Source organism: Esox lucius, chromosome 15 (genome assembly GCF_011004845.1).
Source record: "Esox lucius isolate fEsoLuc1 chromosome 15, fEsoLuc1.pri, whole genome shotgun sequence".
Taxonomy (NCBI): domain Eukaryota; kingdom Metazoa; phylum Chordata; class Actinopteri; order Esociformes; family Esocidae; genus Esox; species Esox lucius.
Window position 1 is genome coordinate 15,905,786 of NC_047583.1, and position 27,898 is coordinate 15,933,683.

Genomic DNA, 27,898 nt, shown 5'->3' on the forward strand with positions numbered 1-27,898 from the left:
TTTGACTAGCAATTTAAGAACGTTGGAAATGTTTTACAGCTCCACTTGTGGGTCTAGCATGTTTTAGCCATTGAGGGCTTCCACCAATTTATAGTTGTCTACTGGGTGGGTTAAACAATGTTCACAACTGATCATTAGGAGAGCTCAGCGAATGAATTATACTTGTAAAGATGTTCTTTTAAAATAACACTAGCCAATACCGAGCCACATAATAAGTAGCTAATAATGGATGGACAGCAACCAAAAACGATCATAAGTATCAAAAACGGCATTGACATCTTGCAAGTTACCTTATTTATGGGTGAACATTTGGGGTGAACATTTGCATTCATAAGCTAGTTATTTTTTTCTGACCAGCTGACCTATCGCTTGAGAAAGGGGGTCTGTTGCATAGCATACTGTGAATAACGGTGACTGTCCTGTATGTGATATCTTTATTTAGTCAAAGTATTTTATTTGTCAAGTGCACCGAATTACATGTGTCATTCTGAGCAATGAAATTCTTAACCCAACCCTAACTCAAATAATGTAGAGATTGGAATATGGACAGTATGAATAGAAATCTTAAATATTATAAAGCTAGTGAGAAATACTGGTCGTCTATAAGGGCAGCGGTGCACCTGGGTCTGTCAAGTTGATGCCATTATTTAATGTAGGTTCACTGGCGCAGCTGTCCCGATCCCGATACTGAACAGTAATATTCGAACAACAGTGAAAAACCTTTACTGTCTAGCTGCAATCAGATTTAGAGTTACTAGTTATATCAGTAATTATCGGTTACGGTATAGCATTGTGGTGTTTCTTCCCGCCTGGGGAGATTTTGTACGCAAATAAAATTGTCTATTTATAATGTTGTATGTAAAGGCATAGGGCGATGAGCTGGTTGACATGACAACTCAGTCATTAGAAATTATTAGCTAATGAAGTAGAAAGCCCTTCCCAGTTGAACAGGTAATCATGAAAGATAAAGTTGTATTTCAACCCACTTCATTACATTAAAAGGGTGGATGTCTTCAAAGATGATGTCCATGCTAATACAGACTTCAAAACGTCATACTTCCGGATGAGCCGGTATGACATTACTCCAACTCGCTCTTCAGGAAGGATCAGCAATTGTAATAATTTTCACCCAGTTCACAAGCTAATCAGGAAATAGAAAACTGAAGTCTCACCCAGTTGATTTGGTCATTTGAGAAATATTCCTATCTATTCGGTGTTAACCCTATTTATACAGTCTATGTGTTAACCCTTCAAAGTAATTTGTAATTCACCTGTAGTTGCACTGCCCTCTAGTGATTTACAGACAAAATCAGCTTTCACTATAAAAAAAAATTAACCACCAGATGGCGGAATTGGTAGTATCAAATTTCTAGAAAAGGTCGACCGTTAAAAGAATAATAATGCATCCGTTGTGCATCGACAATGGTTAAGAGTAAGTTGAAACCTGCACACGAATGGTATGGACCTCTTTACAAAAGTATACTTGTTCATTCAGAGGTCATTCAAAAATACATCTGAATTGAATTCCCACATCAAAACAAAATTTAAGACCACTTTTCTGTCAAATGTTTCTAGCTACCACCTAGGGGAGCTGTTGTTGAAGATGTGCTATTTCTTTTCTAATGAGGGTGGAATACGCTGTAGTTTGACAGCAAGCTAGCTAACAGTATGCATAGGGTGTACACGCTATAGGATACCTATCTAGGGTGTGTGCAGTCAGTGCACTCAGTCAGGTAGATTCCAATTTCTAAAGTTATATGCGAGTCGTACGCCCAATCACAAACTCATTTCGACCAGTCTTGATAGAAAAGGTCTCCGCGCAGTGCTTGGTCATCATAACTTCAGCTTCTACAACCAGCTGAACGAAGAATGGACAGCTAGCTATTGGGCTAGCTAGCTAGGTAGGTAGATCTCCTTACTAAGCCTTGATAGCTGGTAGTTATACGTTTTTTTTTTACTTATTGATTTATTCTGAAAACTAGTCATAACTTTCACCTGCTCTAGCTTTGTCATCCTTGAGAAACCACACAATGTAGCTAGCTAGCGTGGCTATGTAGCTAGCTGGAATTGGTATTGACTTGCCTGGAATGGTTCATGGCGCATCTATATCTGGTCTTTTCGGCTAAATGGGTTTAGTTAGCGTATCTGCGGCGACTGCGATTTAGGCTAGCTGTGGTATGGAAAGAGGTCAGTTTGGTAAACCTATATTTTATGGATCATTAACACAGTAATTTGACATTCAACGGTGGCAAAACTGGCATCAACTGGACATTGTATTGTAACTAGTACTAATTGTAACTAATGTCAGGCTTGCTTGCTAGCAACTGTATGTCACACAAACACTTTCACAACACTTTTACTGTACATGGTAATTACATGTTTCAATGTGTGGACAAATGTGCATAGCATTTGACTCAAGTTACCGTAGAAGTTGTGCAAGTGTCAACTTAACAAAATACTTGTTTAAATCAATTGTTGCCTTCTCTCTAGGTTCGTGTGAAACGGTTTCCTGTTTTCGAGTTTGGCCACTCCAGGTTGAATCGACAGTAACATCTGGATTGAGAACACGCGGGGTGGAAATGCAGACGTTTTTGAAAGGCAGGAGAGTAGGCTACTGGCTCAGTGAGAAGAAAATGAAGAAGCTGAATTTTCAGTCGTTCGCCGATATGTGCAGGTATGTGCCAAAAACAATGCAGCCATTGATGGTTACATTTTCAGTTCACTGTAACTCAGTAGCTAACCATTTACAGGGATATACAGCACTCTGGATGAGATAACACTAGCTATTAGCGGTGTAGCCATAATACCGTAGGTATTTGTTTCTCATATCCACTCTTGAAATATAAGCATTTCATCTTCAATTTAAATGAGCCCAATTCCATTTTCATATGACCTCAAGAATTTCATCAGTCTTTCCTATTTTGTCAATTTCTGCTAAACCCCATAGTATTAAAATAATAGATCCCATGTGAGCTGTAGTTATCATCTAATGTTTCTTCTGACCTTTAGTGTATTTCAGTGTCTCTGAACAGACTAGCTACAGTTGCAAACCTTTTCTCATTGATTGTGATGTGGGTGCCCACCCAAACAGCTGAATATCACTCACTCTGTCTCAATGGTAAAATGTTATATGGCGCTTGGATTAGTTTGAGTGCAATGTCTATTTTTGGATAGAATTTTGAATGAAATTTGACATGAAGCATCTTTGACAGTATCACCAAATGTAGGTTTGTTTAAATGTTTTCCCTATATAGATTCTCAATGATTAATGAACCGTTATCCATTTTATACTGTAGCTATGAGGAGGCGGCCTTATGTATAAAATAAATGTACAAGAATTGTTATTGGGGCTTGGTCCCACTCAAGCCCAACTCAGTCAGACGTCACTGCCACTTTCCTGCTAGTGTCACATCTAAGGATTTTGATTCACTCTGACCAGTGGAAGGTTTGAGAATTAGAATTTTTTAAATAAAAAATATTTATTTCTAAAGTAAACAAAACACTAGGCCATTCTTGGATGTCTAAAACTAGATCGGAAATATGTAGAAAAGATAATGGAGCCAAACATTATAATGGGGCTGGACATAACATTTATTTGAATAAACATATCGGATAAAGTAAATGGTGTACAACATGAGCATGGCAAGGAAGCTGATTTAAGTAAATATATATATTTTTTTTGTCAAAGTAACAAGTCAAACTAGTTAATAACTGCTATTAGATAGCAGCTTACGGGGAGGAGAGAGACTTGATAAGTAATATTTTGTTTTCACATTATGCATAAAGTCCGAACTGGAGGTTTGAACTTGGCACAGACCAATTTTTTACAATACCAGCCCAAATGCGGCTATTTTATTATGTAACATATCAAACAAAAAAGGCATTTGCCAGCAGTTATTTTTCTCTGGACATGTCAGCATATGTAAACAATTACATCATCACATAAAATGCTTTACAGTTTTTGCCCATGTAATGGGTAGCACCCAGTCACTTGCTTATGCTACTGCATTGTTTTGTATTTATATTTTGAAATCGTCTCCAAGTTTTTATTCCAGCTGTGCAAAAATGAAAATCAATCTGACAGGTAGTCTATGGGTCTAAGGTTTCAGAAGAGTGTGAATGTATGTGTAAAATAACATGCATAGAATATAATCTAGATTTAGCTTTGTGAAAAAGGTCTTCAAAGGGGAGGTTGGGATGGTTGCGAAAACCAATGGTCTATTTGAATCGAAACCCTTATCATGATTGCTTCCGGAGACCCTCTTGTTAGAGAGTCCCCATCCTCCTGGCCTTTATAGTATGTCTGCCGTTTGTGTCCTTGTTGAAGCACAGTTAGTTAGGCCTCTGGTTGTTCTCTTGTGACCTACCTCCCTGTCTGCGTGTGGTGTTGCTTTCTGTTTGTTGGGGTATACAATAGTTTTGTGGTACAGTAGCATTGAGGTGGCTCTCATCATTTGTACAGTTTGGGTCTCCACGTTTGTGCAGTTTGATCGGTTTCTACCGCCTTAGTGAAAATAGGATGTAATGCATAGGAATAAAAGAACAAACACGTGCTTGAATGGGAAATCCTCCTTTGCTATGTTTTTAATTCTATTCTATGGGTGAAAATCAAGGTTAATAACTTGAGGAACTTGCCCAGCAAATAAGGGAAGGAGCAGTATTGTGTTTGGTTTTATGATGAGGGTATGTGGGTGTGGTTTGCGACTCAATGTTCCTCATGAAAAATAGGGGTTCTAGGTTTGACTCTCAAGTAGAGTTCGGTATTTTCTATTGTACCTTACTTTGTACTTTATATTGTACACTGCTGAATCCTTCTCAGACAGAATGTGTATGGCATTGTAAAATGGAGCAGGAATTGCTTAGGATTAGGACAGCAAAAACTGTGTGTATGTGTGTAAACCCTGTCTGCTGATGGAAAAATAATGCTGTATTGGGTATCAACAAGCGGGGATGGGACCCACAACACGTCAGCCAACTGGCTTAACCAATCTTTTCTCCATCTGTTTCTTTGTGACGCTGTCTGTGTTTCAGAAGTGTCACCCTCAAATCCTATGTGAAAAACACATAAGAGTTGAACAATGTGGAATGACCAAAACCATTTTAGAGATTTAGGGATTTATACTAGGGCTGGTCTCTCTCTGTGGGTTAGGTAGGCTGTGTGGATTCCCTAGGCTGACAGCATTTGTGAGGGATTTTCACTTTGCCAGGTATGCTGTTGTTGACTCATAAAGCAACCTGATTGAGCCCGCACAGATTATGACAGTGTAATCCACCAAACATTTTTAATCTCTTCATATCCCTCCAACCAAATTACTCCCTCCTCTTGATGAGGAGTTATATTTAGGCCAATGGCATTACATGTTTACACTGCAATGGTTGTAGTCTGTTTGCTTTCTCTTGTACTGATAATTTATTGCAACTAACTAGTGTCCCAGATATAAATGTAGTCCTTTGTTAGAGGGAAATGTTGAGGGGAGGAAAAGCAGTGGAATTGCTATCAAGGTCCAAGTGATACTGGTTACAGGATATGGATGGTTCTTAAAAGTAGACAAAACCATCAAATGTTCTGTTTCGGGAGAGTGACAAACATTTTAGATTACAACTGTGACCTTGATTCCCTAAGAGTCTGAGCACATTTATCAGATGCTCTACATTGCTCTATATCAGCCACGATTTGCTGAACCACTAGATGTGTTTGTCAGGAGAGAGGTGTCCCTCCTACTCTGTAAAAGGCCTGATGCAGTGTGTGAGTCATTGAAAATAAACAACGCCTCTTCCTTGCTCATGCAAGTAGGGTGGTCTGGTGAAATGTCACCTTATACAACCAAAGAACCGGAGTTACTGTTGTCACCTAAAGTTCTCTTTAGTATTCATGCAAATCAGTATAATTCATTTAGTAATGACAGGATTACCAGGATGGTGTACTGCCACGATACTGTCTGTGAATTCTCCCGGGTCAGTGCGGTTGCAGTTGTTATGAGAGACAAACCCTTCTTCTGCATCCTGGCCAGGAACATTTCTATGCTAATGCATCCCCTCCTATTGGTTCTCAGCAATCTTCTGTTGGAATGCAGAAGAACATCTAAACTTGATCGGCTACCTCCAGGTGGAGTTTACACTCTATATATAACGGGCTCACTCCAGAGGTAAAATTATTTAGGAATAATATTCAGAAATTATTAGATCCCTTTCCCCCACTGGTCAAAGTTGGAGTTTTTATTGTGCCAGTGTACATGGTTGCCTAACATCCACTGTACCGGCCCTTTATGGTTGCTTGTTGTAGTACTGCAGTGAACTCAAGAAGTTTTGGCACCCTTCATGTTATTAAACAACATAAACAATTAATCATATTTGGTGTTCAAACTTTATACATTAATTTCTCACCCCAAAAAATTGGCACCCCTAAAATATATTTCAAGCAAAATGGTTTCTGATATAAATTCAAAGCTTTTTAGTTAGTCTAAGTCTCTAGGAACTGTGTTGATGCCTTTCAACTGTTCATGTTTCCCTGAGATGTACATGAGAGCATAAGCATGTAAAATACCTTCATGATGGGTAAAACTAAGGAGCCTTTAGCTGAAAAGAGATGATTGTTTAACAGATCAAGTAAAAGGTGTAAAAAAAAAAACAACCAGTTAAATAATAAGCACAGTCAGGGCGACAATCAGTTTAATATGTCTGGTAAAACGTCACCGTCTAGTGGAATCTTGAGGTTATCAAGTCTCAAAATCAGCTGTTTGATGCCATCATGTCGACACGCACATTAGAAGGGTAGCACGAAATACACCCCTAAGCAAGCCCAACCCACGAATTGCCGTGCTTGAACTTTGCCAAGACTTGGATCTACAATTGGAATCGTGTGTGGTGGTGAGATGAAACAATATTTAGACTTTGGCCATTCACACAATCATCAGATTTGTCAAAAGAGGACTTTATATAAGAAAAGGCACCTGATATTGACATCTAAAATGTGGTAAATCATAAATGCTTTATGGTCCAAGGGCTTTTAAGATCGATAACATAATGAATTCCACTAAGTACTAGGATATTTTAGGCCAAAACCCGGTTGTTTCTGCCAGGAAATTGATACCTTGCTGTGGATAGACCTTTCAACAAGACATTGACACCAAACACACATCACAGTAAACAACAAAATAGTTGCTGAATTTTCATTTTTCTTTTCGGACTTCGGGCTTGATAGTGTGGTCTGTATTACTGAGGGCAGTGCAGAAGCTCAAACCTAAGACTATGAAGGATCTTGAAATGTGTCTGCATCAACATTATCAGTCTTTACAGGAAGAAGCTCTGTGCCATAGTCCACTCAACATATTTATTGAAGGGGTGCCAATACCTTTGAAACTTATTGGAACAGCTGATCAATTTCATAAAGGGTACCTGTACTATAATTCAGACTGCTTTTAATGGCCTGAAGTACCATTTACTATGGATTCCCTGTTTGGTTTCATTAAGTGGTCACACTAAGATGACAGGTGAACTGGTCTGTCCCGTCTCTTATTTCTTTGTAGTACTCTAGGTTCCCCTGCTCTTCATTTGAAAATACAAAGGCTTTATTTTTAGAGTAAAACGAAAGGTGAATCTTATCTACATTTCCTGAGTATACTGGGGCAAAAAAGTCAGCAATGCATTTACGTATGAGAACATATGACAATATGTAACTGTATTCAGCCAACTGTATTCAGCCAGAATTCTGCGGAACTTTGACCCAGTGCTGGGTTACCGAATATGCATGTAGGGTATCTATGTCATTATTATTGAGTTTTTTTTTAAGGAAGCCCTGTCCTTTAGGTCTACCCTCATAACGGTATGTGTAGAATTACTGGAAATACATTTGTATACTGTACAGTTGTAGGAAAAGTGTGCTAAAACTGAAAATAGTCCTGTTTGCCTCATGGCAATGTGAACAATTGCATTCGATTAACTGTAATGCAGTACATTCCTCTGCCCCATACTGCAGCAGTACATGTGCACCACAGGAAGTGTTTATGCAGTACGTCTTGTTAGGTTTTGTATGTCTTAGTTTCACATTCTGGCTAAGAGGTAGAGAGGAAGTCTGTTTCCGTCTATTCGCCCACTTGCCAGCTGGCTCAGTATGGATTTAATGAGTAAAAAGTGCTTCTGAGACCCCAGGTGGTCCAAAATAGAGTTCTGCTGAGTTGCCCTGGCCTGTCTGGGCCAGCTGGATTTGGGATGCAGGGTGTGGTGAGTAATGCTGTAGAAATGAAGGGTTCTGCTTTAATGCCCATTGATAAGCTGACAGAGCTGTTTACCTTATTAGGTAAATGTATTACCCATCTGGACCCCCCATCTGGGGATCTTCTGGACATAATGGGAACTGTAGCTTTCTCCTGTAAGGGGATGGAGTGGGTGATCTTTCACTCTGAAGAGTCATTTCAGCAAGCCTTGATACCCACCATTTTACATCTCCACACCCGAAGTGTAATTCCACAAATGTAATCACTGTATGTGTACAACCAAACTTCACTTGAAATTTCACATGTGGCTACCGCTTCCACCAAGACGATTCTGCATACAGTTTGATGCATACATTGGATAAATCCAACACAGGCACCACAAACAACACACTACAGCTTCCCCTGCAATTACATTGTTCTAATTAAATTGTGGGATTCACATACTATTAACCATTGGTTTCTGAAGTAAATGTATCAATATGATGGAAATGTTTTCAAAAAAATATTTACCTGTTTTATGTCGTCCTATTTCCGAGCCTTTATAGTGTAACTTAGGCTTATACTGTTTTGTCTAAGTTGCCTCATCCCCCTAAATACTGACAATCATCTTTCCTGGAACAAATGTAAGAATCACGGATCAAGTAGAGGAAACCTGGCATAATTAGTGATGTGCAGTTAGTGGAAAAAAAAATCACCTACGCTCTGTAGTTTGCGAATGTGTTAATCACATCTGTCAAGCAAAACACTTTACAATCTAGTTGTTGAAACTAAGACTAGACACGTGCATTTAACATTTAGAGAGGTCGTAATGACAGGAAATGTGATGCATGGGGTCAAAAGATGGATAAATTATCACCTATACAACTATCATGCATTCTCCAGAAGTAACACTGCCTGTAAAGCCAGATTGGTAGCTTGGCAGAAAATAAGTTAAATTGTAAAGGAATTGAGATGATTTCATAATCAAATAGACATGTCGCAGTTGCCATGGTGGGTCTGTTTCATAGCCATTATAGACGCGGGGGGGTGGGGGGGGGGGGGGGGGGGGGGGGTTTACTGCACAAAAACACAAATGGGGTCAAAATTTGCAGACAACAAGGATACAGTGTGTTTTGTTTTCTTTATACCGCATTGTTCTTTTTTTTCATGTCAGACCATGGAGGGATTATTCCTCTGGTTGTGTGGCCTCCAGAGCTCCTTACTTGAACTCCTTACTGCCCAGCCTGGCCTGTTTTTATGGTCAGAGAAACAAACGCAATTATTGATGACAGGTGTACTCACTTGTTCTCTGCACGTACTCACAAGCCAGGCTGGGTTTGCCCTCGGGGTCTTAGTTGCCTGGCAGCACCAACATTCACATACATTATTAGTTGGGAAATCAACTTGAGACCAAGGAGTCTTGGGAATTGTATGAATCTACTCAGAGAACTGGGAACATCAGGACTCTTAAAGCTAAATATAAAAAAAGTAATTTGTCTGCTAGTAAAATCAACCAACCCACTGGATAAAACTGTATTTTAGATTAAGCAGATATGGGATTTGTCTAATAACAATTTCAATAGCACAGCTTTGACTTCAGCCAAAAGCAATCCATCTCACTAAACCTAATACCTGAGCAACTCTCTTCAGATTTGAGTGTGTTCCAGACATAGCAAGATGTTTTATTTTTACTAAATATCTTGGTAAGCTATGATATTAATAAACCATAATGTTTGGGGTTTTTTAGGGTAACGTAGCCTGCATCCAGACAGCTTAGCTTACTAGCTTCTTTAGACTCTTCCATCCAATAATCTCAATAAATATTGTCTTCTAGTTCTGTAGCCAAGTTTTGCGTGTCAACCACACTGCTTCTTCCATACACACGGTTGCTCTTTTCTCACACGAACAATCATTGAGCCGATGTCACACGAGAACAACACCCACTCCTTCGTGCGTTATGTAGTAGCGCTCATGTTGTATCAGTAGTTTTTAAAAACATGAATTTCGGTCAACCGAATACTATTTGAATAATAACACAAACTATTTGGATAGTAAAATCCTGTGTGCTACATCCAGCAAAACTGTATTTCCTACCGCCTCTTTAACCCCCAATGCAACACTATACTGTATATGGAATTAATATTGCCTCATTAGTTAGTAACTTTTATTAGGAGTCTGGGAGGCAATTAATGCATTTTTTTTGTTGATGTTTTTGATAATGGTTATTTGAGAGGGAGTACTTAGGTTATTGTTAGGGAATGATGTTAAGACAGTATTGTCAAATAATGTTAAGAAAATAAAGTTGACAAGCAAGAGGGATTGGTGTACATGGAGGACATTTTAGCATTAGCATCATAATGAAACCATGTGTTCTGTGCCATGAGAGAGTATTTACCCCCTTCCTGTTTTCTTGCAATAATAGAAGAAATCAGGAAAGGGGTAAATACATTTCCATGAGACTACATTACTGTTTGAACTCCTAAATTGTCAAAACATCTTTATAATTGTTCTTCATTCCTGTGTTGCGTTTTGAAGTGGAATCACTCACAAGGCACATAGTGAAACAGAAAGCTTTTAAAGCTGTTTTATGACTAGTTCCCCTCTCCTTGCCATCCAATTGCCTTGATGGAGAATCTGTTGTGAGCACACATCGCCTTTGTCAACTTGACATAATATGAGCACTTTGGTATGTTACCTGGTCTGCGCTTGTATGTAGGATTGTTCAAGGGTGTTAATAGCCGACACAGCAGTAAATCTTTTTTTTAATCTGGTGACAGCCTAAACTTTTATGTCAAGCCCAAACAAAAAGCTTTGTCTTGGAAACTCAGCCTGCCTGTTTAGTCTGCCCCTTTCCTCACATGGACCAGGCAACAATACGCGAGTGCCACCAATCTGCATACTGTATCTCTGAGCTGGCCTGAAACCAAAGGCCCCATTCACCCCACAGGCCAGCTGCAGTATTAAATATCCACATTGTTGTATATCAGTGAATGGCTCCTCCACTGTTTCCGTGTGGTATGCCCTCTGAAAAGTTCTGTGTGTTTTTGTTGTTTGTTGCTATAAAGATATGGCATGTCATTGATGTAGTACAGTTCTTTTTTTTTTTTTTTTTTTTTACTCCAAGGCTGTAGGCCTATGTTTGAATGATTTTGTTTTGTAAAACATTTTTTATAGTTAACAAGGCCACTAAAACCAGAGGTTTAGTGCTAACTATTTGAACAACTTGTAGAGAGGAACCCACACTCAGAGCCTGTACCTATTAAGGCCTCTCTGCACCATTACATTGCCGTTTCTCATCCCTTTTGCATTTCAATATTCCCTCATGCTTCTAATGTGGGAATATTAGATGTAGACAACAGCTCACATAGAACCCGCAACCCGAACAGCAGAAAAAAACCTTAACAGATTCTGTTGAAACCGAAACATTGCTTCAGTCATTTTGACTAAAACTCCACTGTTTTCCTACCCATCTTAGTGTTCATGCCTCCCCCATACATTTTTCTTTAGGATTGGCACTGGCTCCCTACTGGACTAAAGTAGTTTTGATTATTTTGGTGTAGATGGATAGATAGGGCTGCTTTAATATTCCTTCTACTTGTTTGGGCAGACTGTGGTGTCAAGCCCTCAATGTTAGTCAGAGGAGCCTTGTGGTTTGTTACGTTAGAGCAGCTGGAAGTCTCTGATGCAAACGCCAGTGAAGACTTCTGTCTTGTAGGGATATGCGTGTTGCCAAGCAACCACTTTTTACCCAAAGCTAAGAATCTGTCGTCTTTGAAAAATAGAGACATTCCCTGGCCCTGGACTCCCAGACTAAAACAGTCAAGAGTATATTTAGCCTTAATGGGTATGTATTTATGAATTCCTGGAACAAAAGTGTAATGGCACTGTGATTTTCATTCCCAGAATTGTTTTGTGTTTTCTGAATTGAAACAAGTTTCCTTCCGCTCGTTGACACATTTTCATACACATTTTCTCAAACATAACATGTTAATATTCCTACCAACAGTGCACTTCTACTTATTTGTTGTGTATTAAATGCACTCTGTGATAATGAAGGGCACATCAGTTATATTCAACAATGTATAGAATAAAATCCAAGTTCGAAATGCATCCATCACGTTCAAGTTTTGACAACACATTCTTGCTTTGGCCCTACCTCAGCACCTACAGTATGGGCAGGTCCATCCCATGGCTCATATTGCTCACCACTACTACACAGTATATTCTCCCACTCTGAAGTTCATCAGAACTTTTTTTATCTCCCATCTGTGGCCAAATAAACTGACAACACAGCGTATCATTTACTTTATACACTGCTCCAAAAATTTAAGGAATTCTTAAATTACACATTTTAAAGATGAAAATCTTTACTGTGCATTTTGAAATGTTTTGGAACAAAGTGACCTCCTGTAACAACGGTCAATGGAAACAAATCACCAACCGATTAAGGGCCGGACTCAAACTCGCACTGAAAATAAAAGTAAACAATTGAAATCACAGGCTGTTCCAATTTCATCATGGCAACTCACAATGTGACTCTGTAGTGTGTATGGCCCCCACATGCTTGTATGCACTTCTGACAACATCTGGGCATGCTCCTGGTGAGGTGGCGGATGGTGTCCTGGGGATCTCCTCCCAGACCTGGATCAGGGCATCAGTGAGCTCCTGGACAGTCTGTGGCACTACTAGGTGGTGTCGGATGCACCGATGCATAACTTCCCAGAGGTTCTCAGTTGGATTCAGGTCTGTGTAACCCTCCAAGGATATGCCTCCCAGACCATCACTGACCCACAGCAGTAACCAGTCATGCTGGATGATGTTGCAACGCTCACCATGATGTCTCCAGACTCTTTCACGTCTGTCACATGTGCTCAGCGCAAAAACTGCTCTCATCCGTGAGAAGAACTGGGCGCCAATGGCGGACCTGCCAATTCTGGTGTTCTCTGGTGAATGCCAGTCGAGCTGGACGGCGCTGGGCTGTGAGCACAGGTCCCATTAGAGGATGTCGGGCCCTCATGCCACCCTCATGGAGTCTGTTTCTGATAGTTTGGTCAGAAACATGCACACCAGTAGCTTGCTGGAGGTCATTTTGTAGGGCTCTAACAGTGCTCCTCCAATTCCTCCTTGCCCAAAGGAGCAGATACCAGTCCTGTTGCTGGGTTGATGCCCTTCTACAGTCATGTCTAGCTCTCCTTGTATAATGGCCCGTTACCTGGTATCTCCTCCATGCCCTTGAGACTGTACTGGCAGACAGCAAAACCTGCGACGGCACTATGGATGTGCCATCCTGGATGAGCTGGACTACCTTTGCCACCTGAATGTGTTGCAGGTACCGCCTCATGCTACCAGTGGTGACAAGGACACAAATCTAGAGAAGAATCAGTCAAGAAGGATAAGGAGAAAGCAATTGTCTGTGGCACCACCTCTAAAACCTTTCCCTTTTTTGGGGGTTGTCTTGTTGTTGCCTTTCCAGTGCACCTGTTGTCACTTTCATTTGCACCAAAACGGGTGACATTGATTCACAATCGCTTATGCTTCCTAACTGGACAGATTGATATCCCTGAAGTTTGACTTGGCTTATACTGTGATTGTGTGTTCCCTTAATTTTTTTGAGCAGTGTATTTTTCATTTGATGCTCTTGTCCAGAGCAACATCAAGTGGAAAGTTCATACATTTCCATACTGGCCCCCCTTGAGAATCTAACCCACAGCCCTGGCTCTCTGGTCTGAGGTCCAAGTTTACATCGTTATGATGCTTGTTTTGTCAATACTTGCACTAGAAGGAATATCCACTGTTATTTCCTGAATTAAATTTTATACTTTGTCTAATGCTTTTGATTTTGCAGCCATTTGGAAAGTCTAGACACTAGCTTTTGACACTAGCCTTGTTTTGACATTTTGTTACACAAATTTACTCTCAACTTGTACTTTAGATGGAACCTGCTTAATGCTGCCCACGTCTGTTAACCTGCTTAATGCTGCCCACGTCTGTCAGCCTGATTAATGCTGCCCACGTCTGTCAGCCTGATTAATGCTGCCCACGTCTGTCAGCCTGATTAATGCTGCCCACGTCTGTCAGCCTGATTAATGCTGCCCACGTCTGTCAGCCTGATTAATGCTGCCCACGTCTGTCAGCCTGATTAATGCTGCCCACGTCTGTCAGCCTGATTAATGCTGCCCACGTCTGTCAGCCTGATTAATGCTGCCCACGTCTGTTAGCCTGCTTAATGCTGTTAGCCTGCTTAATGCTGTTAGCCTGCTTAATGCTGTTAGCCTGCTTAATGCTGTTAGCCTGCTTAATGCTGTTAGCCTGCTTAATGCTGTTAGCCTGCTTAATGCTGCCCGCGCCTGTCAGCCTGCTTAATGCTGCCCGCGCCTGTCAGCCTGCTTAATGCTGTTAGCCTGCTTAATGCTGCCCGCGCCTGTCAACCTGCTTAATGCTGTTAGCCTGCTTAATGCTGCCCGCGCCTGTCAACCTGCTTAATGCTGTTAGCCTGCTTAATGCTGCCCGCGCCTGTCAACCTGCTTAATGCTGTTAGCCTGCTTAATGCTGCCCGCGCCTGTCAGCCTGCTTAATGCTGCCCGCGCCTGTCAGCCTGCTTAATGCTGCCCGCGCCTGTCAGCCTGCTTAATGCTGCCCGCGCCTGTCAGCCTGCTTAATGCTGCCCGCGCCTGTCAGCCTGCTTAATGCTGCCCGCGCCTGTTAGCCTGCTTAATGCTGCCCGCGCCTGTCAGCCTGCTTAATGCTGCCCGCGCCTGTTAGCCTGCTTAATGCTGCCCACGTCTGTTCGATTATTACAGATCCAGGACCCGTTAAGTTTTAAAGTGGTGAGGTGCAGGCACATCATATTTTGGTGTCCTTGCTCACCATCTCTCAGCCCTCTTGATGGTGTACGAGATTACCCTCGTGATGGGGTGCTATTTTGGCTCTCCACTACTGTGTTAATGCGTGTACTTGCTGGTGATAGTTTGTTTTGCCATTCTTTCCGGGTAATCTGTCAGTGGTTGAAGCAGTGCTGCATTCACCTACATTTCACCATGTTTGAAGAACAAATGATGTATTCTGATTGTAATTTTTCTCATCTTTCTTTCAGGAAAAGAGGAATAGAAGTGGTCCAGGTAAGTTCAATAAGCTCTCAAATTAACAAAACACCCATTTGTCAGAGTTAATAGAAATAAGAACATAGTTTATGTTAAAAACTGCTATAAATCTGCTATAATTGTTCCTGTTTCCTGACATTGCCTACATGTTGTGTTATGTGTGCCCGCTGGATGTGCTTAAAGAATGAATCTTGTATTAAGCAACACCTGTCTAAAGCTGCTGAACTCAACTTCCAAGGAAGTAGTACCTCATTGTTTGTACTGTATGAGGTATAAGGAGCATGGTTTGTGTCACAGACGGGAGTGGAGGGAGGAAGTGCAGGGAAAGAGCTTGACTGATGAACACAGTTTCCCACTACCCCCTCCTCTTCAACTGATCCGGCCAGTTACCTAGCCTGTTAGTTGATGTTTCGGCTGCTTTAGGATATGACAGCCCTGTCAAATCTCTTTTGTTCAGTACCAGGTCCATGCCTGTCTACCAGGGCTGCTATATTCAGTCCAATAGTTGATTGTTTAGTCGGTAGGTTGTTGCTTGTCTGAGGTTGTTTTAGTAAAACCTCTGCATGGTCCTAAAGCTGTCTGATTCCCTCCTGTCTATGTGGACTGCATCATTGTACAACTCTTCACTGTGTATTCATGTGATTGTCAGCCAGGCTACATGACTTAGTCAATCTTTCGCAAAAATATGAGCTACTGTAATTGTTCATGGGCAGTATCCAAAATGAACCTGCCAAGAGGACTGGTAGATTAAAAAAATCCACCCGTCAAGGACTCCCCCTGAATTAACCATTCTCTGAAACCGTTCATGAATCACCTCCCAGTTTTATAACACAATGCCTCTCCAAAGCTAATGAGCAAAAGCAAATTAACAACAATAACATAACAATAACATGTTTTCTATATTAGAAAGGTTCTCTACATTAACATGAGCTCTAACCATTTCTGAATGTGCTCCACCTTATAATATTCTTTACCTTATATATAATGTATTATTTATTTGAAAATGTACATTACACTCTACTTAACACAGACTTATACTTTGAACACGAAATATGATAACCGGAGTTCTTGTTGTTGCTGCCGAATCTCTAATGTTGCATGCCTGACGCTAATCCATTGTAGCTGTCGAGTTGTGACAGTTAGCTAGTTAGCTTCTTACCTTGGATTGTCGCTCAGACGATGGCTACCTTCTTTACCAATGTGACAGCCACAGAAACGTGCACATGCACAGATCATAGACAAAAGAAATTGAGCTATATATTTTCCCTAATTGCCGTTGAAAGGAGGCCTAAATGCCAAAATCCCCTTTAATTTGTTGAAATGTCTAAAATCTGCAGTGTGGAAACATTCCATTACTGTAGCAAGTGTGGCAATAAATACAGTTAAATGCAAACGATTGAAACTGCAGTTTGTATACCACTTGAAAACAGTAAGTTAACCTACTTTATTTTCAATTTCTGTGGCCCTGTAACTGCAGTCTTCTGTGCTGGAGATAAAGCAAATGGGAGGGAGTCACATCACTGCCAACAATTAGCCTACATTTAGGAGTTCCTGCCATACCTAGTTACCTAGGGTGTACATGGTCTTGTCCACTACAATGCCAAAATCACGGGTTTGTGCACAGATACTCTGAGGTAGGAGGAAGAATGGGGAGATGTGAAAGCAGTCAGGTGTGCTAGGCATGAACTGTGCAAACAACAAATATTGCCTGGGCAAGGCTATTTACCTTACAATGTTCAAGTTACTTTACATATCTTTGCTGTAATGTTCAATGTTGATCGAATAGACTACTATGCCTATTATGGCAGTATAGGCCATGTAACAGCTGCTGTTCATAAGGCTTATAAAACAACTCATTTTTACTTGTAATGTTTAGTATGTCGTAACCATATTTGAGAGACAGGTAGAATATGGTTATGAATGCGTATGCAGTTACAGCCCTAGTGTTCAGTGTGCTGTGATGGGGCGCTGGGTGTTCAGTGTGCTGTGAGGCAACTCATCACATTGCAGGTTATTTCAACAACCACATTTTTGTATACCGCTCAAAGAAATTAAGGGAACACGTAATCATCGCAGTATAAAACCAAGTAAATTAAACTTCAGGGATATCAATCTGTCCAGTTTGGAAGCATAAGCATTTGTGAATCAGTGTCACCTGTCTTGGTGCAAATGAAAGTGACAGCATGTGCACTGGAAAGGCAACAGCAAGACAACCCCCAAAAAGACAATTACGTACAGACAATTACTTACTCCTTATCCTTCCTGACTGAAGGATAAGGAGTATGGGGGGGGGGGGGGGGGGGTTTGCAGCGGTCTCTTTTTTTTTTTTTTGGAGCTGTATACACACACAGTACATTCAGGAGGACATATACCCTTTGTCACAGAGAGACACTAGTGACAGTTCATTTTATAATGTGCATGGAGATGTACAGTGAGGAACAAATCTTGTGTGTTACAGGTTTGTGTCTCAAGGCTGGCTGTTTGTTAGTCTAACAGGCTTGAGGAGGGAAATCCAGAGCGCTTTATTTTCTTGCCTTTTGTCTGCCTCTCATTTTGTGCAGTTTTTCGCATTTTCTGCACAGTTCTTTTATGTTCTTTCTATAGATTTTTTTCCCCTTTCTTTTGGGGATGGGAGGGGGGTCTCCAACACATCTAGATAGATGTCCTGGGAAAGGTCCCAAAGTAAGCAGGGCTTTGTTTCTCAGAATCCACTCAACCCTCCTGGGAGGCCAACAGATCCTTACAGCCCAGAGACAGTGGCACCCACACCCCTCTCCCCGTCCCCAGCCTCCTAACCCACACCCCTCTCCCCGTCCCCAGCCTCCTAACCCACACCCCTCTCCCCGTCCTCAGCCTCCTAACACACACCCTCACCCCTCTCCCCGTCCCCAACCTCCTAACACACACACACACACACACACACACACACACACACACAATGTAGCACTCACACTAATCATCATGAAGTGCTTTGAGCGGCTAGTTAAAACTCATCACAGACTCCATGCCTGTAACACTTGACCCGCTGTAGTTTGCCTATAGACATAACAGGTCTACAGAGGATGCCGTTGCTCTGACCCTCCACTCCGCACTCTCTGATCTGGACAAGAGGAACACGTGAGAATGCTGTTCATTGACTACAGCTCCGCCTTCAACACCATTGTGCCCCACAAGCTCGCTGTTAAGCTCAGGGATCTGGGTCTCGGCCCCTCTATGTGCAGATAGATCCTGAACTTCCTGACTGGCAGACCCCAGGTGGTGCGGATGGGCAACACCGCCTCCTCCTCACTGACTTTCAGTACTGGCTCCCCCGAGGGCAGTGTGTTGAGCCCGCTCCTGTACTCTCTCTTCACCCACGACTGCCTGGCAACTCATGTCTCCAACACCATCATTAGGTTTGATGACGACACCACCATCATCGGCCTGGTCTCTGACAACACGAGTCAGCCTATAGAGATGAGGTAAGGTCACTGACTTTGTGGTGTCAGGAAATCAACCTCCAGCTCAATATCAGCAAAACGAAGCAGATGATCGTTGATCACAGGAAGCAGTGGCAGGGAGACCACGCCCCCATACACATCAATGGGTCTGCAGTAGAAAGAGTTCACAACATCCGGTTCCTTGATGTCAACATCAGCAATGACTTGACCTGGTCTCATCACTCTTGGTGAAGGAGGCCCGGGAAATGTCTCTTCTTCCTTACGCCAATTAAGGAGAATTGGCATGGATTCCAGGATACTCACCAGCTTCCACTGTCGAGAGTATCCAGTCTGGCTGTGTCACCGCCTGGTATGGCAGCTGCACCGCCCTTGACCGCAAAGCTCTTCAGAGGGTGATTAAAACAGCAGAGCGCATCACAAGGTCTGGCCTGCCATCCCTGCAGGATCTCTACACAGAGAGGTGTAGGAGGAGGAGCATACGGATCATTACAGATCCCAGCCACCCATGCCATGGACTGTTTACCAAGCTGCCGTCAGGCAGAAGGTACAGGAGTATTCAGTCCAAAACTAACAGGCTACGGGACAGTTTCTATCCTCAGGCCGTAAGGCTGCTCAACTCCGTAACCCCTCCTCCCTTCCATCCATAGTCCCATGCACACCATGTCACTTTAAATCATGCTCATCTGCCAATCATATCATCCACACCTGTCACTTTAAATCATGCTCATCTGCCAATCATATCATCCACACCTGTCACTTTTTCATTGCCCTACGGTTGTACAGTTGTATAGTTTTTATTGATGCGTGTGTTTTTGTATAGTGTTATTATTGATAGTTTGTGTTATCTTATTTTTATATTATAATTACTGTTACTTTTTTAACTTTTAACTGCACTGTTGGGAGTAAGAAAACCAAGCATTTCATTGCCATAACTTGTTATTGCAAATGACAATTAAACCTTTTGAACTTGAACACACCAGGCAATCTATGTACCACTACCATCTTTGCCCCCACTCATGCTTAACATAGTTTTTGCTGTGGCGCCTGGTGTTGGGTGATATTATGGCCATCATCCATGGTGACAACATCACAATGTCGAAAAGGTTTATGTTTGGTTTCGATGTGCACTGTGCATGTTTGCAGCACAGCACTGTGCGTGACCAGCAGGAAAACGTGCTGAATAGCCATTTCCTCAGCTGCCACAGCCTCTGTGTTCAGCACCTCTGTGTTCAGCACCTCTCTTGTAGTTTTATTGCTCTTATTAACCTAATGCAGTTGAACAAAGGTGAGAGCACCGCACCATGCAGAACCAAATGGCACTTGTGACCTATTGGATTTTCCCCTCGTTCCTCTCCAGTTTTGGTGGTTTTTGATTGTGACTTGTTGACCTGGGCATGGACTAGGTAAGGGGTATTCACCTATTACCCTTCAAGGTCTGGAGCCTGCCGGTTTTCTGTTGACTCATCGTTAATTCATTTATTCAACCCACCTGGTATCCCTGGTCTTAATAATTCCCTGCTTAGAGGGTTGCAATGAAAGGACAGTGGAACTCGCCTCAAGGTTTGAGGGGCCTGGGTTACGCTTTAATGATTAAACATATATAAACTATACACATAAACATGTTCTAACTTTGGAAGATGTTTGTGAATAGCCAAAGTAAATGCCTAGTAGGGCTAATAATGAAAGAACAACAACTTGCAAGATGGACTAATCAAGTCCTACATACGTCACATTAGCGGAAACAAAATAATGCAGAAAACAAAGCCTATAATAATATATGGGCTGCAAAGACATGGATTTTTCCAGACAAGTCAGGCAAAGTTGCACACTGCAGCAATTAAAGGCCTTGCGATGACTTGACGTTCCTCTTGCCTCCAGTTGCTAACTCACCTCATGCTGTGTTTTATTGACCACCTAGTGCATAGCCGTTACCGGTTGACCTTGCCCGATTAGGAGAAGAAACGCTAGTAAAGGTCCACAAGGGATGGGCGAGGGTAGAGGACATTGTATTTCTTGCACAAAACTTAAGTTAGCATTTGCTGCTCAGGACGGCCATTGTGAGCGCTTAAATTATATATTATGCGTAGAAATTCGTTGAGCATTGGAAAAGCTTAGAAATCCTATAAAGTAGTATCCTTACTTCTGAGAAATTAGCTTTCAAAGTTTTGACTCTTCCAAACACGGTCTTCTTTATTTTACGCCCTTCTAATCTATCACACCCTCTTAAGCCCTAGTCCCGCCTGTCCCTCCACATGATGCCATGTCCTTAAGAGTATGGCAGTCTAGTAATAAACTGAGACCGTTTTTACAATATGATAAGTCTTGTTTATCGGGATAGAACTATCATGTGATTTGCCTCAAATAAACATTATTTACAGTGTAAATGGGAGAAAAAGTAAATTGTCGCCAGTCACCTTTCAAGGTTATTTTAGACGAGTGAGTGGTAATGTTGGATGTCATAGGACATTTCTGTTGCTGTGCCAGAGGTTCACCTTGTTAGCCAGATCTTTGACCCGGGAAAAGTTTATAGACTCACTGACATTGTTGTTTACCTGGTAACTAACATGGCTCGCTCCGTTGACCAAGTGTTGTTGCTTGTGATGATGAAAACAACAAAGAAACGTGTCCGTGTGCAGTGTGAGGAGGTTTTTAGTTGCTTGGTTTCTTCCTGATTCTGTTTATACATGGAGCCAGAAGGACTTCCCACGTCATCACTCCTTCCACTCCAACACACACTGTGCCAGACCACATCTTTGGTCCTCATTCACTGCACAGAGCATCTGTCAGAAGTGTCCCACATGACCTAGTATGGTGATGTGAAACAATTGACATTTTCCTGTTTACACAATAGAAATGGGTACAAATCTGATTCTCTGTCCTCTATAAAATACTGTGTTGTAACGACACTCTTAATGGAGGGCACTAATATTTTGAATTCTATGGACACTGTTGCAGATCTCCATGAATAGATATTTTTCATAATGTATGTTTTAATTCAAATCGCCAAATTAAACACAACTGTCATGAAGGCACATGAATGTTCACAATGCCATTTCTGCCCCCAAAAGGTTTTTGACTAAAACTTGTTTGTTCTTGTCTAGGCCTAATTGCTTGAAGGGCAGTATATTATATGTATACACATAATTGAAACTGGTTTTAAATAGCCTATAGTCAGACTGGGAATATTTATGGCCAAGAGAGAATCAGGGAAATAAATGATTTTAAACGTATACATTGCCTTGTAAAATGAGTACAGACCCCTTACCAATTTTCAAGTTACAAATGGTCCATTGGAATTTTGTTCTGTTTTGATATTTTATTTTAAGGCACTGGCACTCAAAATCTATTATTTTATAGTGACTTTGGTTTTATGTTGGGATTTTTTTTTTTGTTGAAAAACTGAAATATGTTTCTTGCATGAGTTTTAAACCCCTTTTCTGTGGAAGCACCCGGTATAAACAGATGAAAGCAATTGCCCTAACAAGTTTAAAAATTGCCTTAACCTTGGCCTCTACCTGTCAACCATTGTTGCTGTTACGTTTTCTGTATTCAGCTCCACTGCTGAAGGACCATTCTATTATTCAGAGCACTGTGGATGGTACATATGGATGTCTGATAAATTGAATAGAAAACCTAGCACACATTAAACCACGATCCAGAGAAACAGGACACTGTCCTCTAACAGGTTGTTGTGCTCTCCAAAGGACACCGCAGACGATGAGCCTGAACATAGCGGTCCGTTCTGGTCATGATACGCCTTGTGTTTTCATTGAGATATTCTCTGCAAGGACCAATCTATCTATGTTGTGGTGTCTGTCTGCCTGGTTGTGTGATGGATCTGTGTCTGATGAAGTTGAATTAGAATGACAGGCTTTTTAACTTTGTTTGATTTTAGTTAACACACTCCAATCCACCATTTCTTATGTCCTTGTCGTCTTCAAGCTGACCGTGCTGATATCTGCTGAGTCTCTCCTAGTAGACTGGTGCTAAACAAGATCAATCACAACCACATTTACCTCTGTGTGAAAATGGCTTTGATGCTGTGTTTGGTTAACTTCACAACTTAAAATGGCAGCTAAAAATGGCAAGATGATATTGTTGCTCTATTTTAAGCAAAAGCGAGGAGTTTTTAACTACCCAGTTAAGAACCCGTCTGGGCCCATAATACAGTTCTCTCCCCAGTCGCACTCCTTTCAGAATTACTTCGATATTGGACCAGAGGTTTCAGATAGTGCCATGCGTGTCCCTAATTTGAAAGTCAAAGTTCAGTAATGTCAATGGCTGAGATTTAGAACATCTGGACGGCATGGCAGCGTTTGTGACATCATGCTCTGTGAACAAACTTAAATCGGTTGGCCTGTTGGGAACTTATTTCATATTTCCATTTCTAGTGTGGGAAAAACTCTGGCATGCCTGTCTGAGGGGGGGGGGCGGGGTGAAATCTAAGAAATAAGGAACAAAGGTTCTTCTATCCGTTTTACTTCTGCCCCCTTGTCCTCCTCCCGCCATTCATGCTGATCATCCTCAAAGAGATTTCCACAAAGTCATCAATATTGACTGAGCTTGTAAGAGAGCCGCCTCCTCCCAGAGCTCAACACTAGTCCATCTGTATTATTCAGAGGTGTTCCCTCTAGACCAGACTTCAAGGAAGCTAACGCTCTCTGCTAGTAAGTGGCTCCGCTCAAGGGAAATGGCCATCGTTTGTGTTGCTGACCATAATATCATGCATTGAGTGCTAGGGGATTTCTGGTTATCCCGGTTCTTTCGCTATCTGCCCTGATCATGATTATTCTTATTGAAGCCCAATCTGATTAAAAACTCATGCTGCCGACCTCTCCTCCGGTCCTGGGGAGTAGCCACTGGCCAGAGAGTGGAGAGAGCGTTGGGTTCAATGTTTCAGTTCAGCTTTCGGTAACTCCTGAGTTTAAAGGCCTGCAGACTTTGGAGTAACCAGTTCGATACCTCTTGCGGCGGTCTGACGGAGATTCTCATCTAACCTGTGCTGATCTCCAGCCTGCCGGCCTCTACTGCAGACCCAATTTAGAGCCTCAGCGGGTGAGACGCCTAGATAATAGAGTTGGTGTGAGAGAAGGCTCCTAGCAGCAGGCCTTTAGCAATGAAGCCTCAGTTAAGAGCACAGCAGTAGGGCCGTGCTCGGCCTCTTCCAGGCTTTAGGACAGGCACTGGAGCATAGGCTCAGCAGCTGTTGTCTTCACACCGCCCCGGAGTTCATCTCTCTGCTTTCCGCTGATCTCCAAGTAAGGAATGAGTGCTGGACTCCAGCTGTTCCAACAGCAAACGCAGTGGCTACCAGAAGCTGGTGTGCCATAGAGTCAATTAGCTGGAGTAGCTATTGCTTGGCTGGATGCCTCCTCACCCCCTGAAAGGCGGAGGGGGGTGTCTCATTATCCCATGTGCTCTGGAGAGGTGCCGGAGCCTGGCACAAGTTCATGTAGGATTCTCTCATTATTAGCCCACCGCCCGTATGTCCCTGTTCAAGAACCTGTGTTTTCCTCCAGCTGGCCGGGCCAGGGTGTCAGGTGTGTAGTGTTTCCTAAGCCATTCATGCGTCTGTCTGCACATCAGTTCTCTCTGAAGTAGACTGGAGAACAAGGGGAGACCCAGTGTGACTGACTGCCAGCTGATGCCGTTTTGAGTCACTATGATTTGATTGAACTGACTCGGTGATGAAATGAACACCAGTGGACAGTCAATTGTTGGACTGTCCAGTGCAGCGAAATGAAACACCGGCAAGAAACCACTACTGTAGATCCTCAGTGTATTTATGGATCAGAGAACCTCTCTCTGCGATATCTCTGGAGAATGTGGCAAACAAAAACCTTCAGTAGAATGAGCTGAAGCTGTAATCATTCAGCCCTTGAATGGTTCTGCTTGCAGGACTTTGGGTATTTTCTGAGGCCTGTCACAGATATGACCTGGCACCAGCACTCCCAGTGGGGCTCCAGAAGACGTCAGTTTCCATTTCTGCTTTTAGAGTTGTTTAGCATAACATGAGTTCTGTGGAAGCTCTGAAGAAAGGTCGTGCTCCATCCGTGACGTGCACAGCAGTGTGAGGCAGACGTGTGTGTGTGTGTGTGTGTGTGTGTGTGTGAAGTGCTAGGCTGTGGACAGGACCTCTCTGTTGTGCAAGTCAAGAGATTAAGAGCTGCGCCTCAGTGGTGCACAGTCACCCCCCCTGTCAGCTCTCTGACGTTCCTCCCCACACGGTTCTGTCTGGTGGCTCTCTGACGTTCCTCCCCACACGGTTCTGTCTGGAGGCTCTCTGACGTTCCGCCCCACACGGTTCTGTCTGGTGGCTCTCTGACGTTCGGCCCCACACGGTTCTGTCTGGAGGCTCTCTGACGTTCCTCCCCACACGGTTCTGTCTGGTGGCTCTCTGCCGTTCCTCCCCACACGGTTCTGTCTGGTGGCTCTCTGACGTTCCGCCCCACACGGTTCTGTCTGGTGGCTCTCTGACGTTCCTCCCCACACGGTTCTGTCTGGTGGCTCTCTGACGTTCCTCCCCACACGGTTCTGTCTGGTGGCTCTCTGACGTTCGGCCCCACACGGTTCTGTCTGGAGGCTCTCTGACGTTCCTCCCCACACGGTTCTGTCTGGTGGCTCTCTGACGTTCCGCCCCACACGGTTCTGTCTGGTGGCTCTCTGACGTTCCGCCCCACACGGTTCTGTCTGGTGGCTCTCTGACGTTCCGCCCCACACGGTTCTGTCTGGTGGCTCTCTGCCGTTCCTCCCCACACGGTTCTGTCTGGTGGCTCTCTGACGTTCCGCCCCACACGGTTCTGTCTGGTGGCTCTCTGACGTTCCTCCCCACACGGTTCTGTCTGGTGGCTCTCTGACGTTCCTCCCCACACGGTTCTGTCTGGTGGCTCTCTGACGTTCGGCCCCACACGGTTCTGTCTGGAGGCTCTCTGACGTTCCTCCCCACACGGTTCTGTCTGGTGGCTCTCTGACGTTCCGCCCCACACGGTTCTGTCTGGTGGCTCTCTGACGTTCCGCCCCACACGGTTCTGTCTGGTGGCTCTCTGACGTTCCGCCCCACACGGTTCTGTCTGGTGGCTCTCTGACGTTCCTCCCCACACGGTTCTGTCTGGTGGCTCTCTGACGTTCCTCCCCACACGGTTCTGTCTGGTGGCTCTCTGACGTTCCTCCCCACACGGTTCTGTCTGGTGGCTCTCTGACGTTCCTCCCCACACGGTTCTGTCTGGTGGCTCTCTGACGTTCCGCCCCACACGGTTCTGTCTGGTGGCTCTCTGCCGTTCCTCCCCACACGGTTCTGTCTGGTGGCTCTCTGACGTTCCGCCCCACACGGTTCTGTCTGGTGGCTCTCTGACGTTCCTCCCCACACGGTTCTGTCTGGTGGCTCTCTGACGTTCCTCCCCACACGGTTCTGTCTGGTGGCTCTCTGACGTTCGGCCCCACACGGTTCTGTCTGGAGGCTCTCTGACGTTCCTCCCCACACGGTTCTGTCTGGTGGCTCTCTGACGTTCCGCCCCACACGGTTCTGTCTGGTGGCTCTCTGACGTTCCGCCCCACACGGTTCTGTCTGGTGGCTCTCTGACGTTCCGCCCCACACGGTTCTGTCTGGTGGCTCTCTGACGTTCCTCCCCACACGGTTCTGTCTGGTGGCTCTCTGACGTTCCTCCCCACACGGTTCTGTCTGGTGGCTCTCTGACGTTCCTCCCCACACGGTTCTGTCTGGTGGCTCTCTGACGTTCCTCCCCACACGGTTCTGCCTGGTGGCTCTCTGACGTTCCTCCCCACACGGTTCTGCCTGGTGGCTCTCTGACGTTCCGCCCCACACGGTTCTGTCTGGTGGCTCTCTGACGTTCCGCCCCACACGGTTCTGTCTGGTGGCTCTCTGACGTTCCTCCCCACACGGTTCTGTCTGGTGGCTCTCTGACGTTCCTCCCCACACGGTTTCCGTGTGGCATCTCTCTGCCCTTCCTCCCCACACCACTGAGACGGTGTGATAGAGAGGGGCTGGAGGGCAGCACTGAGCACAGCGTGTTCTCACCACCCAGCACCGCTGACTAATTTGTCCCTGTATGGGTGTGTCTGTCTGCACCATACAGTATGTGTGGTATACACAGGACATGCATTGTCTATAGCATATCTGGTTTAGGCCTGCAGGTATTCTGCTGTTCATGTCAGTTCATTCCTGACAACGGTAACTAGTGAAGTCAAAGTGTGGACTGTTTACACGGAAACACCAATGTGGCTTTACAGTAAACTACTGACTGTTGTCCTAACCATACCTTTTTTTAGTGATACTCTTTCCGTACTGGGTATTAACAGGTCTTCCTCACTGCTGTCTGTGCTGTCAGAACACCTTCCGTTTGGCCTGATAAATGCCTGACACCAAAGTTGCAGACCAGGCTGAAGTGTGGATTAAATGGACTTTGGTAGGCTACATGATGTGAAAAGGCAGCATTTGCTTTTGCAATGGCAAGGGCAATAACCACAAACTAAACTAACAATGGGGTTCTTTTTGTTTTGTGAGATCTGCGGAGATAGAACGTTCCCTTTTAAATTTGGCTACAGTCAATATGTCTTTGAAAAGTTGCATCCCCTTGGTTTCTTACATAACTATACTTCAGTATGTGCTGATTTCACATTTCCTAGACAGGACAGTGTTGGCAGCTCTTCTGACTGGTGCGCTGACCGAGTAGGAATTGGCCAAGAAAATCAGCTGTCAACATTAACTAGATTTATATTAATAGGCTATATATATCAAATATGTAACTGAAATTATTGGTAAATTGAGAAGGAGTTAAAAGTTACTTCCTTAAACTATTTGAGGAAGAATAGAATATAGCGCACAGCGTAACTAGAAAGTAGTAGTTCCTAAAAAAGTTGCCTTCACTTAAGGTCGTATTTCCTGCAGTGTGTTTCTACCCACCTCTGCTGTTGTGATGACAACATCCGTTATGGTTATGAATGTGATTAGTATCAATTATTATTTCCTGTTTTCAAATGCATTGCATATCTTCTGAGATATTTTCTTTAGGCTTCTTTATAAAAATATTATTGTTTTTCTTTGCTAATGCCATATGTTGGCATATTTTGTTAGTGTTAGATCGATAGTTAAGCCATATTTGAGCAGAGCTACCAAGTGTCTGACCTGTTGGAGTGTATTAGTCAGGCC

The 27,898-nt window shown here is 43.3% G+C and overlaps 1 protein-coding gene across 1 annotated transcript in view; it reads left to right on the forward strand.

The window, feature by feature from the left end:
• Positions 1–1,612: 1,612 nt before the first annotated feature.
• itpk1b (inositol-tetrakisphosphate 1-kinase b) overlaps positions 1,613–27,898 on the forward strand; it is a 55,879-nt gene continuing 29,593 nt past the window's right edge. The window contains exons 1-3 of the mRNA XM_010878856.4: positions 1,613–1,901; positions 2,491–2,674; positions 15,286–15,310. Of these exons, the coding sequence (XP_010877158.1) occupies positions 2,580–2,674; positions 15,286–15,310 (120 nt within the window). The 5' untranslated portion in view covers positions 1,613–1,901; positions 2,491–2,579. The remainder of the gene's footprint in view (positions 1,902–2,490; positions 2,675–15,285; positions 15,311–27,898) is intronic.